Source organism: Telopea speciosissima, chromosome 5 (assembly GCF_018873765.1).
Source record: "Telopea speciosissima isolate NSW1024214 ecotype Mountain lineage chromosome 5, Tspe_v1, whole genome shotgun sequence".
Taxonomy (NCBI): domain Eukaryota; kingdom Viridiplantae; phylum Streptophyta; class Magnoliopsida; order Proteales; family Proteaceae; genus Telopea; species Telopea speciosissima.
Genome location: NC_057920.1, coordinates 28,854,106 through 28,875,549, shown reverse-complemented (window position 1 = coordinate 28,875,549; position 21,444 = coordinate 28,854,106). Strand labels below are relative to the sequence as shown.

The following is a 21,444-nucleotide window of genomic DNA, read 5'->3' as shown; positions in this document are numbered from 1 at the left end:
CCCAACCCCTCTGGCATTCCAAAAAAGACAATTCATGAGGGGGTTGTAGGATGTGAACGGGCCGGTCCCATGGACCTTGTGACATGTCGCTGGCTTCCACCATGCACTTACCGAGTACCCTTCTTTTTAACTTTCTTGTAGCCAAGCTGTTCCCACCGCGCACCAGTTAGCAATCGTCTCTATTTGCGCAAATGCCTTTTATATACCTTGGCAGCGTAGTCCATGGCCAGCTGCCCCCCCCCCACCACAGGGGAGTCCAACGGAGCAACAGCAGCCATCACCAACCTTCTAAAGCGCCCAGCAAACCCTTCCCCCAAGAGAGGCCCGGAAGGCCTTAAAACTTTCCAGCAGCGCATCCCGATCCATTTGAGCCACCTGCACCTCATCCACATGTAAGTCATTCCTACCACAGAGCACCCCTGACCTCCCTTCAAAATAAGGACGTGTGTCCACATCCACTGACCGAGAACGCTTGTCCATAAGGCCTGCACCCACACCAGAGGCCACCTGCAAGAGCAACACATCTGTCGTGCCATCCGAACCGGCCAGAGCTGACGCTAGCTCCTTCTCGGTAACCAGAACACCTGGCGTAAGAGCCCCTGCTTCAACAGCCACAACAGGCCTCCCCTCCTCCTCCACAGTAATCACTTAAGCCTCCACCGCTGGGGCAGCCACACCTGGCAGCCCTTTCCGAGCAAAATAAGCAAGCAAACCTGCAGGTCTCCACCTACCTCCCCTCCCATTGGAGTCACCGTCAGCCGCGAGAAACCCAGGTCACGAGGGCCCCTCTCCCATAGGGATAAAGACCCCCAAAGAGTTGCGCTCAATCACCTTTGCCGCGATAGTTGCCCCCTTGCTAGGAACAGAGCCCTGAACCCCATCGCTACCTCCCTACAAAGGAGGGCCAAAGAACTTCGACGACACCTTTAGCGCCTTCTTGCAAACCTCCTTTAAATGGCCAATCTTTGAGCAGAAACTGCAGTACAAGGGTAACCTTTCAAACACGATCTTCTAATCAAATCCGTCAGAGCAGCAGCCAACCCATACTTGCGAGGGGAGGGAAGCCCTCAAATCCACTTCAACGCAGACACGCGCTGCCAAGGTGCGAGTGCAGCTCACCGTTGCACCATCCACTTTAAGTACCCTGCCAATCGAGCTTGCAATAGAAACAAGGAAATTGCCCTGGTAGAAGTTGGCCGGCAACCCAAGCAGTGAGACCCACAACGGCACAAACGAAGACTCCCAGTCGGGGGTAAAATCCAATGTCTACCTCATAAAACGTAGCAGATAGCACTGGACATGGGCCTGTTCCTTCAACCAGGTCTTGACGAAATCAGAAAGAATTAAGAACCTCAGCAGTACATGACGCGGATCCAACACTGAGACCACCACCTCTCCCTGAAGAAAGAATCTCTTCTACAAAAATTCCTTGATCGCAAAGAGTGGGGGACGCCCCATAGCTGCACTTAGCGATCAATGAAGTGGCGAAAGCACGCTCCGAGAGAGCCACTTCATCTTTGGAGAAGAAAACTGCCGGAACCCCAAAGAAGGAAGAGGGCATCTTTAACTCAACCTGAACCAACAGCTGAGCAAGAGACTGCGAGACAACGGCAGCAAACGATGGTTGAGACTCCGCAGGGGGCCCCCCAAGCCTAGGCTCAGAAGGGTGATCCTCCCGAGGAGGCATCGCCATTCCAAAAACCTCAAAAACCCACAAAATCTATCCTACGCCACGGGATCCAAACGTGCACACCCCTGAAAAATCATATTTTAGGGAGAATGGTTCTTTGTGTCTCCCCTATTTGATTCATTAATATGAAAATAGTAAATTACAACCATCTCCCTAGGGAGGTAAAAGGTAAAACAAGGAAATACAAAATAAGTAAATAAGACACTAGACTAATGCCCAAACTACCCTTATTACATAAACTCTAACACATCCAACTTTAGTCGGTCGTCCACAGCATGTAGCACTGGTGGAACACCCTCTCTATTAAATCACGAATGATTGGCAACTTGTTCTCCTAAGAGATTGGTTCACTACCTATTCCTTATGGGTGACTTTTTACATACATTTAAAGAGCATCAAGGCAGTTGGAGTTGTTACATAGGATTACATTGGGATATACAAATACCCAACTTAATCCTCTGAACTGTTGAAACTTGGATCACTTCATCCGTTTGCATGTGTAGCTCCTTCCAAGTCATTGGCATTCGTTAATTCATAAATAACCGTGGCTTGGTGAAACTTGTATAATATCTCAACTGCTCTTCACTGTAAAATTTCTTGATACATCATTACATCCAGTTTAGTACAAGCTTGATGCTCTCTTCTCCTCTTGAGTCCATTAGAGGTTGCATGGTGTACAATTGCTAAGGTAAATATGTTATTTCTCCAAGTACTTTAGTAATTTAATTTAAATTCAGACTTACATTGCAGTTTATGAATGCATGAAAGAGTTTTTTGTAAAGAGGGAAGATATAGTTAATAGCATCTATAAATTCAAACAATACTTATTCTTGAAACTTGATGGCTAATATTAGTTTTTCAGAAGCAATAAGGTTTTAGCTTCAAAGACTTGGTACTGTACAAAATTTTTAAGAATTATCAGCATTTACTTTCACATTAACAACATTCCAAATGAAGGTAAAAGGTCAATATTAATGAACCATGAGTATAAGAAGAGATTGCATGAGATGTTATTTACATGCTTGGATTACTTGTAACTTGATGGTTAATATTAGTTTTTCAGAAGCAAGAAGCTTTTAGCTTCAAGACTTGGTACTGTACATAAATTTTAAGAATTATCAGCATTTACTTTAACATTAACAACATTCCAAATGACGGTAGACGGTCAATATTAAGGAACCATGAGTATAAGAAGAGGTTGATTGAGATGTTATTTACATGCTTGGATTACTTAGGAGTATCCATGACCTCTAAAAGAGAAACAATATTGGATACTGATTCAACAATAATGTCCAATATATTTCAAGGTATTCAGGCAAAAAAAATATGTGATCGAGTGGAATTTTCTATCAAGAATAATAAAACATTTCAAGCCCTGATGATGGATTATCTTTTTACATAAAAGAAACACATAAATCATCCATATTATCAGAAATTGCGCTGATGTTGAACAATTTTGTACAATAAATTTTATCTTCAAAAGACTTACTTGTCAATCAAGTCATATGCTTCAAAGCTCATTTCCTCTGGTATCTTTGGCCAAGGTATATCTTTGTTCATTATGTTGTCAAAAATTTGCTGCAGTAGGACCCTTTAAACATTAGATCCTTGTTGCCATAGTAATAAAAAGGCTGACCTTAAAAATGCATTCACGTTGTAATAATGTTTCAACAACATTTTAAGGTACAATTATAGAAGTTACAGAAAGAGGTAATTGACACCCCAAGAAGTTCTGATAAAAGGAAAATAGAAGCCATTTGGAAACTATTGCATGCCATTTAAAGAAACTGTCAAAATATTACTATGGAATTTTAGAGGGCGAGAGAGAGAGATTAACCTTTGTTATTCTTTTACCCTCTTTGATATCGGAAGAGCAGGGTGCCTTTGTCCAAGGAAGGTATATCATTGATAATATTGCAATGGTACAAGAGGTGATTCAGGATCTGGATAGGAAGACGCGAGGAGGTAATGTGGTGCTGAAATTGGACATGGTTAAGGCCTACGACAGAATTAAGTTCTTAAAAAATTTGGCTTCTCTGAGCCTTGGGTGAATTTAATTAAAAGGACTCTTGAAAATTGCTGGTTCTCAGTGGTAATGGATAGCGGACTGAAGGGATACTTCAAATCGACCAGGGGCCTCCGCCAAGGGATCCACTCTCTCCCAGTTTATTCATTATAGCTGAAGAAGTCCTTAGTCAGGGCCTGGAAAATCAGTTTGCAGAAGGCCGTGCGTCATACTACCACTTCCGAGAGGATGCCCATGTATCTCCCATAGTCTCTTCGCCAATGATGATATCATTTTCTTCAAAGGGCTGAAGTCTTCGTTGAAGCAAGTAATGGGTTTAATTGGTCATTATGAAGGATTTTCCGGCCAGCTGGTTAATAGTCAAAAAAGTATTTTTATTATAAGCTCCAAAGCTTCAGATTCCAGTGTTAGAATGGTTGGAAATATTACTGGGTTCACAAGAAAGTCTCTTCCGATCAAGGTACTAAAACTCGGAACTCGGTATCAACTCAACCCTTGAAAAAACCGAGCTGAGTCGAGATGTCGCCGAGTTGGTACATTTTTTTTTCCGACTCAAAGCCTCAACTCGGTGGGTTTTAGAGCTAGTTTGGGTCGAAACTTGGTATTCAGCCTATCGCCATTTAAACACATTGGCACTATCGGATTTTGCAAAAACAAAGTCCAAATATGAGTTTCACTTTAGACCATAGGTTGGTTGATGCAGGTCCACGCACTAGGAAGAAGAAGAAGCCATGATATGGCTGCTGTTTTGCTTTTTTCATTGGAGCCTTTTTTTTCCCATGCTTAGTTTTATTTCAAGTACTTAGCTATTAGGGGTAAATATGTCTTTAGCCCTTTTAATAGTTTAAGTGGTATTTTTTAAAACTTATTAGTTCCCCTCCACGGTTTCTATTGAGGGCTGGAGGATTTGATTTGTATTAGGAATCAGTCTTAGGCTCTATTCCTAAACTGAATTGATGTTAAGGCCTTTGGCCATATTATTATAAATAAAGCTCAACGTGGGAGGCTCCCCCACAGTTCAATTATTCAAATTTCTGCTTTCAAGCTTGCTGCCATTGCTCTCAGAGTATTACATCCTTGTGGATCTCAAGGTGGATAGGGTGGGTGGACTCCTGCGACTCCTTGCATCGTGAAGATCGGGAGGTTTTCTCACAATTGCACAAGCTGCTGTTGTTGGGGATCTCTTCAAACCAGTAAGCTATTTTAATTTCAGTTTATTCCCTTCTATTTCTCATCCTCTAACCTAAACCTACCTTCCCCATCGATCCAATTCAGATCATCAAACCAGCATCCTTATTCCCTCCATTAAACCTACAACTCTTCCATCAAACCCTTAGCTTGATTTTCAAGCAACCCACTGCCAGCCATCAGATCCTCCCCAAACTTCCATCGAGTCCTTCATTCATCCCCTCCTACACCCGACCCAAGTTACTGCCCCTAATTCCTACCCTAACCCCTTGATCACCATACTCCATTAAAACCCAAAACCCGATAGGTCAATTCTGCCCTAATTTTGCAGAATTTTCAAACCCATCTAAACCCTAATATTTTTATACCTTAATAACCCCCTAGACCTGCCCATTAAAACCCTATAAACCTTTTCATCAACATCCAGCCCTAACCTTAGTTTTACCCTAATTTACCCAAACCCTACCCCAATCGGCCAGCCTTATTGGTGATCCTATTACACTAGTTCCTAGTGGGAATTATTCCTACCTGGACTACATTAAATTGGTATCAGAGACATGGAAGGACATGGCCATGCTGCTATGGCCCTACACTGCCAACCCCACCTGACCCCCTTGCTGCAATTATGACTATGCTGCAGAAACTTTCAGCTGATCAGCAAGCTATGCGAGCTAACCAGAATCTTCTTACTGATAAGATAAATCGCATGGAAGAACAAAGGCAGACTCCACCTCTCAGGGACAGCAACCTTCCCCTGGAAGATGATGCTGAGATATCCAACCTAAAATCAATATTAGCAAAGGAGTTTGAGACCAAAGATCTAGGGCCTCTCTGGTACATCCTTGGGATCGAAATTGCAAGATCCAATAGAGGTATTTTTATTTCCCAACAGAAGGATGTCTTAGATCTTTTCAGTGAGACTGATATGCTAAGGTGTAAGCCTGTAGATTCTCCCATTGAGGTTAAGCATCAACTTAACAATGCCATGGATGAACCTGTTGACAAAGAACAGTACCAAATATTTGTTGGCCGATTAATCTACTTGTCCCATACTCAGCCTGATATTGCCTATGGTGTGGGCATTGTTAGCCGGTTCCTTCATGATCCCCGGACATCACATCTTGAAGTTGTACCCCATATATCAAGATATTTGAAGTCTGCTCCTGGGAAAGGACTTCTCTTCTCCAATAATGGGCATTTGAAACTAGAAGCATTCACTGTTGCTGATTGGGCTGGGTCAAATGATGACAACCTTGTAACATGACGAAGCAAGAAGCAGTCGGTTGTGTCCTGCTCCAGTGCTGAAGCTGAGTATCATGCAAAGGCACAAGGGATTTGTGAGCTCATGTGGCTTTAGGGGCTTTTGTGTGATCTAGGAGTTACCTCTGAAAACGCTATGCGTCTCCACTGTGATAATAAGGTTGCCATTAGTATTGCTCACAACCCAGTTCAGCATGATAGAACGAAGCACATTGATATTGGCAGACACTTCATCAAAGAGAAGCTTGAACAAGGGAATATTTTTTCCATTTGTTAGTTCTGTCAACCAGCTAGCTGATGTGTTTAAAAAGGGTTTAAATTGTAAGGTGTTTCATCCCCTTGTTTCCAAGTGGGGCATGTAGGATATCTTTGCACCAACTTGAGGGGGGAGTGTTGAGATAACCGTCTTAGTCGTTGTAGATAGGGATGCTGAGTCATAACTGAGTGCACCTTACTTTCCTAGTTTGTTAGGGCTGTAACTTTATTATAAATAAAGCTGACCTATATCATTATTGACAAGTCGTTGTTTGTTAGGGCTGTAACTTTATCATAGTTTGTTAGGGCATGTAGGATATCTTTGCACCAACTTGAGGGGGAGTGTTGAGATAACCATCTTAGTCGTTGTAGATAGGGATGCTGAGTCATAACTGAGTGCACCTTACTTTCCTAGTTTGTTAGGGCTGTAACTTTATTATAAATAAAGCTGACCTATATCATTATTGACAAGTCGAATCATTCCCTAAACCTTTGATTCTCAACTTACTTATCGGTTAGTATCGGCGGATATGTTAAGATGCTTAAAACCTTGGACACCAGAACATTGAATTCTGCATCTATTTTGCAGCACATTGTTTCCAAATCCAGGGAAGTTTATAGATGTCAACACAAATGCTTACCTGTGGATGTTCTGCATTGAATGGTGGGATACCTACAAGCAACTCAAAAAGAATGACGCCAACAGACCACCAATCTGCAGTTGCACCTACAGCAAGTACAAGAAGCTGAAAGAGTCAGAAAGATAGAAAAAAAAAAAAAAATTTGTGCACAAATATGTAATTTCCAGTCAATAGATAAATCTACAAACCATGTCCCATTCCTAGAAGTATCTCAGGTGCTAAATAATCAGGAGTACCAACAGCTGAATGCTTTTGTCGTTGTTCTCGTTTTGATGTTTCTTGTTCAGTAGCTGTTGGTTCATTATCTGCAAGATCTGAATTGCTGACAGATGGACCCGATAGATCATCTGTGCTGTTGATAAGACCAACTTTCGACAGCCCAAAATCTGTCAACTGTGACAGAAGGGATTAGAAATTTGTGAGAAATGACAAATAATATCACTAGATACCTAGATAAAACTAACAAATGCGACATATAATAAAAATGTCGAGGAAAAAACATGTAGATATTAACTGCACCAGAAAAATAAGTTTTGTGATTATTTTTACAGGGAGAATGCACAATGTCAAAATCTCAACAGAAATTCAGCATTCCTTAAAAAAATTAGGGGATAAGAACACAAACAATGACATAATTATCATAATATACTGAGACTGGAGGATCCTAAAAGACTGCAGGAACAGCAGTTAGATTAAGAGATGGTTGCCCTCAGACTAGAAGCCAAATCCTGGTAATCAAATAATGAATTAGTCTGCAATCTATCAAACCAATTATCAATAACACTTTTGGGACAAGGGAACATAATATATTTCTTCCTTATTTTTTTTTTTCTGGGCGGGTGGAAGGAGGAATTGGAGGTAGAGGGGGTGGGGGTACCCTGAACCTAATTGAATTGAATTGATGTTTAAAAAAGCAAATAAATCCATTTGTATACTTCTTCTATTCTAAATCCTAAAAATCACTGTTATGCTTCCCTCTTCTAGTTTATTTACATCTAAGTAAAAAGTATGTTTGTTCATCCAAGATTTCAATTTTCAGAGAAACACAAATTCTTAGAGGATATTAACTCCATGAGTCAAGGGAGGATGAGATCTTCTTCCACCATAGATTAAACTAGATGACAAAATCATATAAAATGTTAAATATGAGCACAAAAAATAAGTACAAGTTCAACCAATGTCTTTGGATTTACTTCCTTCTAAGCCCTATTTTATCTTCTTTCACTATAAATAATCAAGGTACAAATGGATGTCACCAGTAACCAGACCAATTATGCAAAATAAATCATAGATGTCAAGTATGGTTGAACTGATGACAGGTGAATAAGCCAAAAGTGCAGTCAAATGCCTCTGAACTTATCTCAATTCAAATTCCTGCAGTCCTTTACTTTCACATATGCAGATTTTGCAGGAAAAAAAAAATGTTCCCAACAATATAAAATGGAAAATCACCATGCATCTTCCTATTTTGTCATATTTTGAATTATCTCCAAAATAATATAGAGAACTTGTGGAATTAAACACACAGCACAGAACTAAATCAGAAATGACCTTGATATGACCATCGTGAGCAATCAGTAAATTGTCTGGCTTCAGGTCTCTATGAATCACGTTCAAGGAATGCAAATATTCCAATGCAAGGACCTGAAAAAAGTACAAAGACGTGCATGCATCAACTTATCTAATCTAAACATTTATTATACAAGCCAAACCTGCAATGGTGATTGGAAATTACACAAATGTACTAAAGAATGGGAAATGGCATGCTCTTACAACTTCTGCCATATATACACGTGCCATATCTTCATCCAAGCAACCTAAATTTCTCAACAAGGAATAAAGATCTCCCCCATTTAAGTACTCCATTACAAGATAAAGGTTTTCCCTGCATGTGAAGGAGTAGAAAAAACGGACCTGTTCATCATTAAATTATGAACGCAGGTTAGAAAACTAACTCTCTGCCTATATGACCTTAAAAGTCATAAAATCACAGGACATGCTCACCACAAAAGGATTGCGAACTGATATAAGGATGTTGCGCTCAGCCAAAATGCTTTCAACTGCATTTTTACGAATCATATCAGCCTTCTTGAGAACCTGTAGAAACGTTCAAGGTATTTTAGTTCTTAATGACAACATCACTAATTATAAACTGATGAGTCTTCAATTTTCATGTACGTGATATTAATACACTCTGAACAATAGTGACATTGATTTGAGAGTGGAAAGGGAAACATTTTCATTAATTCATGAACAGGATCTACATTTAAAAATAGATCCATGGATCCATACAACAACAACAACAAACTCAGCCTTATCCCAACTTAATGGGGTCGGCTACATGTATCCAAACAAAACAAAATAGGGGAAAACAGAGTTCTAACAAAAAAGGGAAAGAAAAGATGACCTGGAAAAGAACAATAGAAAAAGAAAGAATCAGAATTAATCAATATTTTTCTCTGGGTTCGACCTGGCTAAGTATTTACCTAATGAGCCAATGCGCGCAGGTGGGCAATGCTTATGTAATGCCACGGAACTTGAAAATCTACATGTTTTCGCATTTATTTCTGCCCAGAGGTATTTTTGTAATTTCACAACTCAAGTGCAATTTCGCAAATTTAATACTATCCTTTCTTTGATGCCCTTATGAGTAGAACCTTTCGTAGTTGTAACGTTGCTTTGGTTGGCATTATGACTTGTATGATATTTTAAAAATATTTAACGAGTGTCTAGTTCCTCATTTAATTAGATTAGTGTATTTAATAAGCACCTAAAGGGCTTAGCCTAGTGGTTAGAACCCTTGATGGGATTAAAAAGGTCCAGGGATCAAGTCACACTAGCTGAATAAGAGGTTATTAGGTCCTTTTTAAATTATTTTGGATTCAAAGTTTGTTGGGCCCCAAACTTTGAATTGAGGAAATAAAAAGGGACTCAAGGAAAGAGAGAAATGAGAGATTGTGATTGAAAACAAAATAGGAAAAACAAGAAAAATAGAAAGAAGGAAATAGGAAAGAGAAGATAAGAAGGAGAAGGGAGGGATTTTGGGAAAAAAATGAGAGAGAGAGTGAAGGAAGGGAAAAAAAGGGGGAAAATCCCCAACTATTGAATTCATGAACAAGGAGAAGAAGAAGAAAGGAAAGAAGAAAGAAGGAGAAGAAGACCAGATTAGTGTTTTTCTTTTATAGTTTTTTTCTTTTGTGCAGTCCACTGTTGAGTCGTCTGAGTTCTAGTACTTTATGCTATGGGGCAGCATGTGGGGGAGCTTGATGGGGGTTATCTTCTTAAGAGATTAGAGGAATGATATAAGATCTGGACTATAACTAATGGTTTCCGTTTTACGTTGTAAGGTTGTGACTCTTTGTTGTACGAGAATCTTATGAGGCTGGTTTTGACTTGACTGCGATTTGAGGTAGTGGATTATAGTTAGAATATTCACTGTGTGTGTGTGTGTGTGGCATGATAAATAAGTATGCAAGTATACATGTACTATTAAGTGGAGCAATACCATGTTGTTACCATTCACTGTGATGAATACGTATGTTGGATTATATGTGAACTGTTAAGTGTATTGATTCCATGTTATATTAATTACTGTGATAACTACATGTTAAGAAATATATGTTCTAATAAGTGTATTGATCCTATGTTAATACCATGTAATATACTATGTATGCTTGCTGAAATGGAGTGTTATGGAGGGTATTACCTACTACTATTACTATATGTTGTGCCGTATATACATGCTGAAATGGGGTACTGTGGAGGGTATTTACCCACTGTTAGTGCCATATATTAGGTTGTATATACATGCTGAAATGGGATACTATGGAGGGTACCTATTGTTATTACTATATGTTGTGCCGTATATACATGCTGAAATGGGGTACTGTGGAGGGTATTTACCTATTGTTAATACCATATATTACGTTGTATATACATGCTGAAATGGAGTACTGTGGAGGGTATTACCTACTGTTATTACCATATACTATGTGTCATATGCTCGCTGAAATATTGTATTATGGAGGGTATTTATCTACTATTATTTCCACGTATTATGATTTATGTGTGCGCTGGAATACAATATAGTTAAGAGCATTAAATTGATGTTAAATACACTGCACTGCTGAGATGCATTTGCTAAAATCCATCATTGTTGAAGTTATTATTATTATGAAATTCTGATGAGTATTGCTGAATCAAGTATCCTTGAGATTATTTTGTGATATTCCTAAAAAATGAATTTCTGGTGTTTTCTAAGAATTTGAATCGAGAGTGTTGTGATTCAAATTGGTGGGAGAGTTTGAGGGTAAATACTCTGCATAGTACCGGTGGAGACTCATAGCCATCAGAGGAGACATGTTTCGTTGGCCACGGAAATATACCCACTATACACAAGTGAGTTTTCAGTGGTGTATTTGTAGTCACAGAGTGGGTGACGAAAGAGAGTAATTATGGAGGGGCAGTGTTTCCCTTTAGAGATGGGCGGTGACACTCTATTTCCCTTAACGCCAGCTAGAGTGATAAAGGGTGTTATAATGGAAAGGGTTTAATGAGAAATATTATTTTGGAAATACCAGAAATATTTGTTTGACATGTGTGAATGTTTGTTGTGTTGTGTTGTGCTCTTACTATAATTTATTCTACTGAGCCATTTAGCTCACCCCTGTTTTATGACATTACAGAGTATTGAGACCGAGGTGATCATGGTAGAGTGCTCGAGGGTGATTTGAGGATGTGATTTCAATTCTTGTTGATTTATTTTACTTTTAGATGGAAATATTAGGGAATTTCTGCTTTGTAAACTTTGATATTTGGGGTTTTAATGTCTTTTTTATTTTGAAAAACATTAGACTGCCACCAGTAGGATTTTTATGGTTTCAATTACGATGGTGATGCAGGTTTATCACCAAAATGGGCTTCTTTCCCTAGAAATAAGTCTAGGGTTGGATTATTTACATGTTGGGCCTTTGATCCCATGGGTTTTCAATGTAATAGGCCACTTTTATGGGCCTGAACTATGGGTAATAAGGTTACATACGGGATTAGTTAGTAGATTTCTTTTTATTTGGTTGGTGGTCATGTGATCACTTAAGTGATCATGTGACTTGGTTAAGTGGTCATGTGACTACTTAATTATTTAAGTTGGGCTCGATTAGGACTCTATAAGTCCAGCCATGTTTTGAGTCTATTTCCTTTGTTATTTCACTTTCCTACTCAGTTGAAGTTACCTAATAGGTTAAGGATTGGGTTAGGCCTTTCCTTTTTAGTGTAGGAGTCCATTTTTTAATCTTTCATATAAGGTTGTAAGGGGGCCAAATATTGGAACACTAATTTTGATTAATGAAAAGTTTTTGCTGCTCTTCTTCTCCATTGAAGATTTTTGTCTTATGTTTTGATCAAGGCTAGTGGGATTGGTGTTTGATCCAACCGACACCTAGCGGTATGAAGCTCGGGTGGATCGTTTAAAGGAATCGGTGTTTGATCTGATTGGCACCTTGCGGTGGGAAGTCCAGGTGGTTCGAATTTGTTATTTGCTTTCTCCATTGCTGTTACGTTCAAGTTCTATATTCAGGTTATGATTTCAAGAGTGATTCTACATCATCAAGCACTGTTCAATTCGACAACATCACCCCGAGTCTGATCCAATCTGTTCTTTATCACCAAGTAAGTCTAGAACTGAAAATCTGCAACTGTTCTTCTTCCCTTCTAGAAGGTCACATGCAAGGTGATTTTCACGAGAATTCTGCCCAGCCAAATCTAACCGTTAGAACCTGCTAAAATTTTGATCGAATCTTCCTCAAACCCTAAGAGAGACTCTATCCAAATTTCATTACCATCTACCCAGTTGATTGTGTAAATTACACTTTTACGCCTCTTCTACCGCTACTAGGAAACCTCCATAACTCCAGATTTAACCATCTGATTTAGTTGTAACTTTCAGAATACATTACCCTCCACCCTACCCACACACAACCTAAATATTAATCCCATTCAACCACCTGATTTCCTGTTACTATAAACCCTAGATTCCATCATCTTCCACCTTTCAAAACCCTAAACCTAACTTGCAACCAATTCATTCCAGCACACATTCCTTCATCAAAACTTAACGTAACCTTCACTGATAGAATCCCCTACACCTGCCTAGCATAACCAAACTTTCAAACCCTAACCTAACCCTAACCCTAACCCTAATTTTGACCTAAATCCATATTTTACATCAATCGGACTGCCTGTTCATAGCAGATCCTATAATACTGGTTTCTAGTGGGTCTTCTACCTACCTAGGACTACATTAGATGGTAAATAATTTATGTTTGAGATTTGGTTATTGATGGTTTATTATGAAAAATAATATTTGTTTTAGTGATCGTTTGATCAATGCCCGTGAGGGCCGGACCCCTACTTATATCTGGTTTGGGTCATGAGAGCTTACTTGTCAAAAGAGAAATTCCTTTGGGATTGCTCGTGAACTATGCTCCCCTTGAAAGCCAGCCTCCACCTGGATCAAAATCCTCCATTTTGTGGAGTGTTTCGCCTTTGATTGCAAAGAGCTATATACTACTGGATCGGCAATAAATAGGTTGAATCTATTTTCCAAAGCCTATACCAGTAGTTTGATTGCTGCGCATTAGCGCAATGGTGCTCATAGATCAGCTTTAATCTGCCCAACTGTCAGATATCAGCGGTTTGAGTCCGCTTAGCTCCAGATCGTGAACTTAGTTGCATAGTTGTCAAGGAGGCAAGGCGACCCAAGGCGGTGGAGGGGTGCTTAAGCGCTTAGGCAACAAAGCGCCCAAGTGTTATTTTTTATTTCCCCTCTTTTATAACATTATTTAGTATCCTACAATACCTTATATCATCAAAAATCAACATTAAGCCACATCAAGTTATAAAAAATCAATATTAAGCAACATCAAGTCATAAAAAATAACAGTATGTCACATCAAGTAATAAAAAATCAATATTAAGCCACATAAAGTCATCAAAAATCAACATAGAACTAGAAGACAGCAGAACTGAAGAAGCAAGCTATTGGAAGTTTGAAACAATCAAAATATACATATGGTTTATACTATTCTTAGATAATATGATCTTATCAATAAGTACTTAAATTGCTCTTGATTTAGAGAAATGTTCTTGTTCTCTAAGAAATTTGACTAATCAAATGAATTTATTTTTACATGAGACTTTTTGTATTAGGTAGAACACAAAACCAGCTTTCCAACAAATCCAAGATTGCTTGAATATGATTTATATTGAAGGAGTTATGTTCCGGTTAAACCTTATTTGGTGTGCACGAATGCTGTCAAAATCGTTCTGAATGAATATATTTTTTTAATTATTAAAAAAAATGAATATTTTACCACACTTTGGGTTTTTAGCAATGTTTTACCATATTAAGATTTAATAATTTTTAGATCTGAGAAAAAACTTAGCATTAGAAAGTTGAAAATTTCATCTACCACCAAAAATCTAGTTTTTGTTCTTGAACTGGGGGGTTGACTTTTTATCTTTCTGGAATTTTATTTTTTAACTATTTTTATTGGATTCAAATAGGGGGGTATTCGCTTATTTAGGAATAATATCTTAAGTAAATGAAATTCAAATATAAAAACATTTACTTGGGGTTTTAATGTTTGGACGATAGAGATCCGCTTGGATGCCTTGCTGACGCCTTGACAACTATGCTTAGCCGATACAAAGGTCTCCCTCGATCTATTCTCCCATGGAAAGATTCTGGATTTGATCGTGAATTGGAGCTGTGCAGTGGTTTATCTGTTTAATTCATAGGCTGCCAAAACCCATAAATCCCAGTTTTTTAAAGAAAAGTCCTACTCTGATTTTTTTGACCAAAACCTAAGTGGATACCATCTACACTAAAACAAACATCAAAGGAGTGATTAAACAAGAAAATTTTGCATTACACTTTATGTTGTCTGGTTCCTAACAAAACCTTACGCTGAGTTATTTGGTCTCCAACACCCTGATGTTGCTACAATAACCTATACTGCACTTTACCTGGTTCACAACAACCTATGTTGCAACTTTATCAGTGACCTCTATTTAGGGCTCATAAGTGCATCAATGTTTGCACTTGTATCTGTCTTCTTTGTGAAGATTACTACCTACTACATGCCTTCCTTGAGAAGGGCTTATGATGTTGTTGCTAATATGATATTTTGCATCGCTGATTGGTGTTCTCTACCGCAAATTTTGTTCGTTGCTGGCTGGATTTATTCGACAAGAAGATTTTTCTATACTATTGTTGATGATGATTGGTGTGCTTGAGTTGATATTTCTACCAGAATGAAGTTCTATCTGGGCTCACTAGTGTCAATGACTGCTCTATATGTTCAAGATTGGTGTTGCTTTTAATGTCTATGCTTGTCCCTATTGTGTTTCGGATTAGTTTATAAGTAGTTAAGTCTTAGTTCGAGTCTTATTTTATTTCCTATTGTAATTGTACAAGACTCTTAGTAGAATGCCTAATAAGAGTCTATTTACTCCCCTATAAATAAAACAGAGAGCATCACCAGATAGACAAAAGCTGAATCTAAAATAGTTCAGCACAGCCTCTCACCCATTGTCCACTCACTCTCTCTCTCTCTTCTCTCCTCTCTCTTTGCAAGTACTGGTTTCAGGTCCTTGGTTTGTTATAATTCCAAAATACAGAAATACAGTGGAACCTTTAGTGCAACATCTCATAGGAAATGGGTAATCTATGAGACTGGCAGGATAGGTGGCATCCATCTAGTATGTTGATTAAGATATTTGAGGACATAATTTGCCAAGATGCAGGCTCTTGTAGAATGGCTTGGGTAAAAGGATATCTTGTGGGATGGAGGTTGGAGAGCTGGACGTTCTCTTTCACCGGATCAACAGGAGGCTTGGCAGCAGTTACTGGATTTGCAGAAGCTAAATCCTTCAGATCCTGATTTGGTGGCTTGGAAAGGTAATTCTAATGGTCAGTTTTCCACTAAATGGGCTTGGCAGTTGGTTCAGGATAAATCAGGTCACATAGATTGGCCGAAGCAATTTGGTTCTTTGGTGATATTCCAAGGCAATCATTCACAACATGGAGATGTCTTGTGGATTCTTTACCCACAAAAGACCAGTTGATATGCAGACGTATATGAATGTTAGCTCAATTTGTTGCATTTGCTGGGCAGATCTGGAGAGCCAGAATCATTTGTTTCTTAAATGTTTCTTTACATTGGCTCCATGGGGTAATGTCTTGGACCTATGCTCCCAAAATAAGAGACAAGTACAAAATCTCATTGAGGAAGCAACTTGGGTGAGGTATGAATTCCATGGGGATGACTCCATTGGTATGATTGGAAAATTTGCTTTCTGATCTACTAGTCATCCATTATGGCAAGAATGGAATTTCAGGCTATTCCAAAACAAAATATTCTCACTGCCATGAAGGAGGATGTTCTGATAAAGTCTAACTCTCTTAGGGTTTCTAGTACTCAGAATTCTAGAAATATGCTCCTTGTGGATAATGGGCAGTGCAGGTAGTATGGATTTCCCAACTCCCAAAGGCATGCTCATGGATGTTTCCACCAGAGGAGGTAGTTGTATTGCACTGTGATGGATCTCTTGATCAGGATAGGGCCTCTCAGGGGGGGGATTGGTCCATGATGCAGCGGGTGATCCCTTATTTGCCTATGTGGGCAGTGGTGCGTCAGGTAAATATTATTTATGGAGTTATTCACCATATACAGAGGAATGATGTTACGTTTGGAAAAGAACATTCAGAAGATCATTATTCGTTATGATTCACAACTGGCAATTAACATTTTGGGGGAAAAAGTATGTTCCATGGATTGTATAGCATTTGAAGAGTGAAATCATGCACTTGGGAGATAGATGTAAGAAGAAATTTCAACATGTTTGTGGGAGCTTAATCAACCAGAGAATTACATTGCATCCATGGCTACCGGAGCTACTGAGACCATCATTTATCCTCTAGTTTTCCAGATGAGCCTTGTAAACTAGTAAAAGATGACTCCAACCAGTGTATTTATTACCGCATGTAATATCTTTAGAAGCCAAGACCTGTAAGCAGAGAAGCTTTGTGCAAAACCCAAGAAGTGATGGAGCTAAGGTCACTAAACAGAAAGCAAGATCCCAACCCATCAATAGGATCGAATGTACTGTAGGACAGCATATCAAACCTTAACTAAGTGCAACAGTAACAGACTTAATAATCAGTTCAGCAACAGGGGTAGATATTCATGTCACCAAGCTTGGTCACAGTTCAGGGACAGAATGGACATTAAACAGTAAGGCCACTGGAATGGCAGCTTACTGCCCAAATTTAGAAACTAGGAGGAACCCTTGATCCCTAGGTAAATACATAGTTAAACTGATGTAACTAGTAGGTGAAAATCCCATATGAATTCCTAAAAGTCTCAGTTGGCAACAGATAAGCAAAACTGAGATTACAAACCAGTTCCCAAAATAGCAACTAATGGAGAACCAACAGTTCCCTAATAATCCTTTTCTGAGTTTCTTAACCTGCACAAGGAGTCAACTTTCAACTTATACCGAAACCTACTCATTTTCCTTCAAGTTTTATTGTGTTCCTTCTCATTCCTAATCCTTTCATGATGGGCCTTAATTTTGTGAAAATTCTGAATTTGATGGATCCTCTTCCTGTTTTCTTCACTGATGTACTGATAAACATTACAAAACACTCACCGACCATTTTTCCAAGTTTCTCTACCAGTTTCCTAGGTTTGCACCACCATCATTTTCACAGGGGACTCATCGGGAAGTTCAGCTCCAAGCCTCCAACTTAGTGCTGCTTAACAGAATGATGAAACGCTCCTCCCATTGGACCAAGGCAGCAGCTAGAAAATTCAATAAGATCACATAGGATGGCAAATGCACTTGCATCACAATTACTGGGAAAAACAGTGTCCTAGGGTTAGTGGTACTTGAGTCCTTCTAACTCAAAGTTGAAGTATCAGTAGCTTAGGGGGTCAGAGTGTGGAGAACTGTCATATGTTTTTTTCTCACTTCCTATCTATAGGCTAAAGAAGAAACTGTGCTTCCTTCTCTGCTCATTTGGTGATGCAGCAACAGGTAAGGGCCCAAAGAAAAACTGAAGTTACCAATCTGAAAACCTAGTAAAGAATGTTATCCCGGCAGAAAATTCAATTACAATTCAACACTGATCTCTTACAGTACCATAAAAAAATGTTATATAATGAAATATCTAAACCCATTACAACTCAAAAATACCAAAATATTGTAACTTTTTTTTTTTCCCTTGATCTGTTAAGAGTAGAAAAAACTGGAGTACAAAGTCTGTTATATCATTCAACCACTTCAAGGGGGGGAGGGGAGAAAAAAAAGGAAAAAACCCTCCAATATCATGATCTGAAAACCATCACCAAAAGCTCAGGTTGGGGTATCCTTGAATTCCCTATGAGCTTCAGCCAGCAATTATTTGAGCACCTTAACCCTGCATAAATCTCTCAAGTTTCTCTTATTTTTGCCAAAATCTCTTCTATTCCTCTCCGTCCATAGCAACCAGAAAATGCAAAAAGTAATAATACTCTTAAAGATCTTCCCATTCCCTCCAAGAATCACATCTTCCCACTCCAAGAATATGCCTTCAGTTAAATAAGGTACACACACTGTTGCCAGAAGCTAAGAACACCTCAGAAAAATACATCCATAATAGCTTTGCTAACCTGCGTTCCACAAACATATGCATGGAAAACTTTTCCTCCCTCAAAAGAAACAGATCATTCTCACCAAGTGAAAGCCTCAGCTTTTAAGGTTGTCAGCTGTAAGCAGCTTATTATCTGCCAACAACCAACCAAACATTTTCACTCTCAGTGGCATGATCTTCCCCCATTGTTCTTCATAGCTGAAATTTGTATACCTGTTGTCAATTAAAAATAAAGGACAAGACCCTGAACTGACCCATAGGGTGAATGTCCCACCTTCTGCCCTTCTCCCCTCACCATTTTGCTGATTCTCAAGAAGCTGTAATAGTTCATGGAACTCCTGTAACATCACCCCACCTAATAAATTAATTGCAAAACTCAAGCTCCACACAACACCCTCTTCACTTTTCACAATATAATCAGCACTGGATATTCCTTTTCTTTCCACCAAGTTATATAATGATGGAAAGCTTTCACAAAATCTTCCATTTCCATACTGATTATCCTACCACGTGGAAATCCTTTCTGCATTCTGAACCACACTTCATCCTACTCCTCACCTTCTCTTGAATTCTCTTAACTCATTTCCATACCCCAACCCATTAGAACATCTCAGCCCTTTTGGATCCCCACTAGAATTCACCACCCCATAATTATTTTTAAAGGCTTCCATCCAAAAAGCACCTTTCTTTAACTCAGGGAACCAAACTTCTTTTGGTTAACAACCTAATTCCTGTTCACAAGATGGAATTTCTCCTTAGGTTCTCTACCCTCCCACAAAAAAAAATCTCATTGCATCTTTTCAATATTTATAACAGAAGAAACTGGCAGTTTTAGAAAAGACATATAAATATATGATAAATAGGTAGATATGCATGTACATGCACGATGATATGCCCATTAGATAAGAATTACTTTGAAACTCATTGAAAGACTGAACTAACCCCACAAAACCTACTAACCAGAAAATAGTTGACCCAAAACATGAAAGAAATAAGGTTATCAGAACAAACACTGAAAACCAATGGGCAAAGAGAGAGACTTCAGTGGCCTCCATCAACATATTCAGACCATTTATGACAGCACAATACGAGAAATGAAAAACATGACAAGGGAGAGGCCAAATAGGACAGATCCGCAACTACTGCTTCTGTACCTTCTTCTCTGATTTTTCCAGATTTTATAGAAGATGGTTGCCAATAAATAATCATACAACCATAGCTGATCTTCTCCCCGTTCTTGAATCTCCATCCATCCAACTAATTTTTCTCCTTTGGGTCTTAACCTGCAATCAAAATCCAAGAACCCATCTGTCCCATCAACATACCCAAATTTCAGACAAATCTGACCGAACTTAAACTCTGTTATCTGGATTCTCAATCTGCACAACAAAGCCCCGCAGACCTTCTAGATTCTGTCCTACAGAATTTGGAGTCATACAATCAATAACCACATTCCTTAGCAGCTATAATGCTTTCATGTGCTTCAAGTTCTTGGAGTGGTTCCTGACAGACTTAAATATGGATAATTTAACTTCCCCACCAATTAGTGACGAGTAATATATATAAGAAGCACGCAAGGTCCTAAGAATTGCCTTATATGGAATTGTCTTAACAAATCTTGCTAACCTCCCAAAAGAAGAATAATTACCACAAAACAATATTTGATGTAAAAGCAAGGAATACAAACATTGAAATATAATGACTACCAGTCACACAAATCAAACATTAAACGAGGTAAAGATTCTTACCTTTATGGCAAATAAGTCGCCAGTTGCTCTTTTCCTTGCAAGGAAAACTCGTCCAAACGCCCCTCGGCTGATTGGCTTTATTATTTCAAAATCCTCTATAGATGTCCGGTCCTTACAATTTGGATTCATGTTCACCCGCAAGCTACGAACACCATCATCTTCACATGAACTGTATTCATCAAGCATGATGTTTGATGAATCAACTTTTTCGTCATCTATCTGCCCACAAAGATGTACATATTTCTCCCTGTAGAGACAGGATAGTTGAATCTAAGTTTAGAGAGAGAGAGAGAGAGATGTATGTTGAAGAAAAGAAAAATATATCTTTATCAGGGGACAAAGAATGAACACAATCCAATCAAAAGAGAATCCTATGATAAGATTCAACTGTTCAACAGACCGACAGAAAGAGTCAATGAAAGAATTCTATTAAAGAACCGAACTCACTGCAGTAATTTCTCAATTCGCCTTCCAAATGTCTCAACAATAAGTGCATCCACCTTCCTATCCTCAATCCCATACTTCAGGTCTTCAAGATGGCAAACCAAATACTCCAATGCACTGTAGTCATTAGTGTTGATGCTGGCCACAGCATGAGCAATATCCAATAGTTTGTTTATCTGCCATTGTATAAAGTTCATAAAGTAAACATTTTTAACAAACTACAAAACTATAACTCAAACAGAATATCTGTGACTATAGTCATAAAAAGACATCAAATGTTCAAAATAATTGTGGTAGTTAATGTAATTTGATCCATTTAAGTAAACCGCTGGAAGAATAATATTCCAAGAAAAAGGAAAAGTAATAAGAAAGAAAGAAAGCAGTAGTATGGCAAGGAGAAGAAATCTAATTGGATGACATGAATTCATTTAATCGAAGTAACAAAAACTATATATTAGGAGTGGAATGTGAGGTAATAGATACAGATCGATCAGATC

At 38.7% G+C, this 21,444-nt stretch overlaps 1 protein-coding gene across 2 annotated transcripts in view; it reads right to left on the bottom strand.

The window, feature by feature from the left end:
• LOC122662149 (probable serine/threonine protein kinase IRE) overlaps positions 1-21,444 on the bottom strand; it is a 109,093-nt gene that overhangs the window by 50,980 nt on the left and 36,669 nt on the right. For both annotated transcript variants that reach the window (XR_006332982.1, XM_043857715.1), the window contains exons 5-12: positions 20,951-21,123; positions 20,504-20,750; positions 9,065-9,157; positions 8,834-8,974; positions 8,612-8,704; positions 7,249-7,453; positions 7,061-7,146; positions 3,180-3,268 (exon numbers count right to left, since the gene is read on the bottom strand). Coding sequence is in view for 1 of the 2 variants with exons in the window: in XM_043857715.1 (XP_043713650.1) it covers positions 3,180-3,268; positions 7,061-7,146; positions 7,249-7,453; positions 8,612-8,704; positions 8,834-8,974; positions 9,065-9,157; positions 20,504-20,750; positions 20,951-21,123 (1,127 nt within the window). In the remaining variant the exon portion in view is untranslated. The remainder of the gene's footprint in view (positions 1-3,179; positions 3,269-7,060; positions 7,147-7,248; positions 7,454-8,611; positions 8,705-8,833; positions 8,975-9,064; positions 9,158-20,503; positions 20,751-20,950; positions 21,124-21,444) is intronic.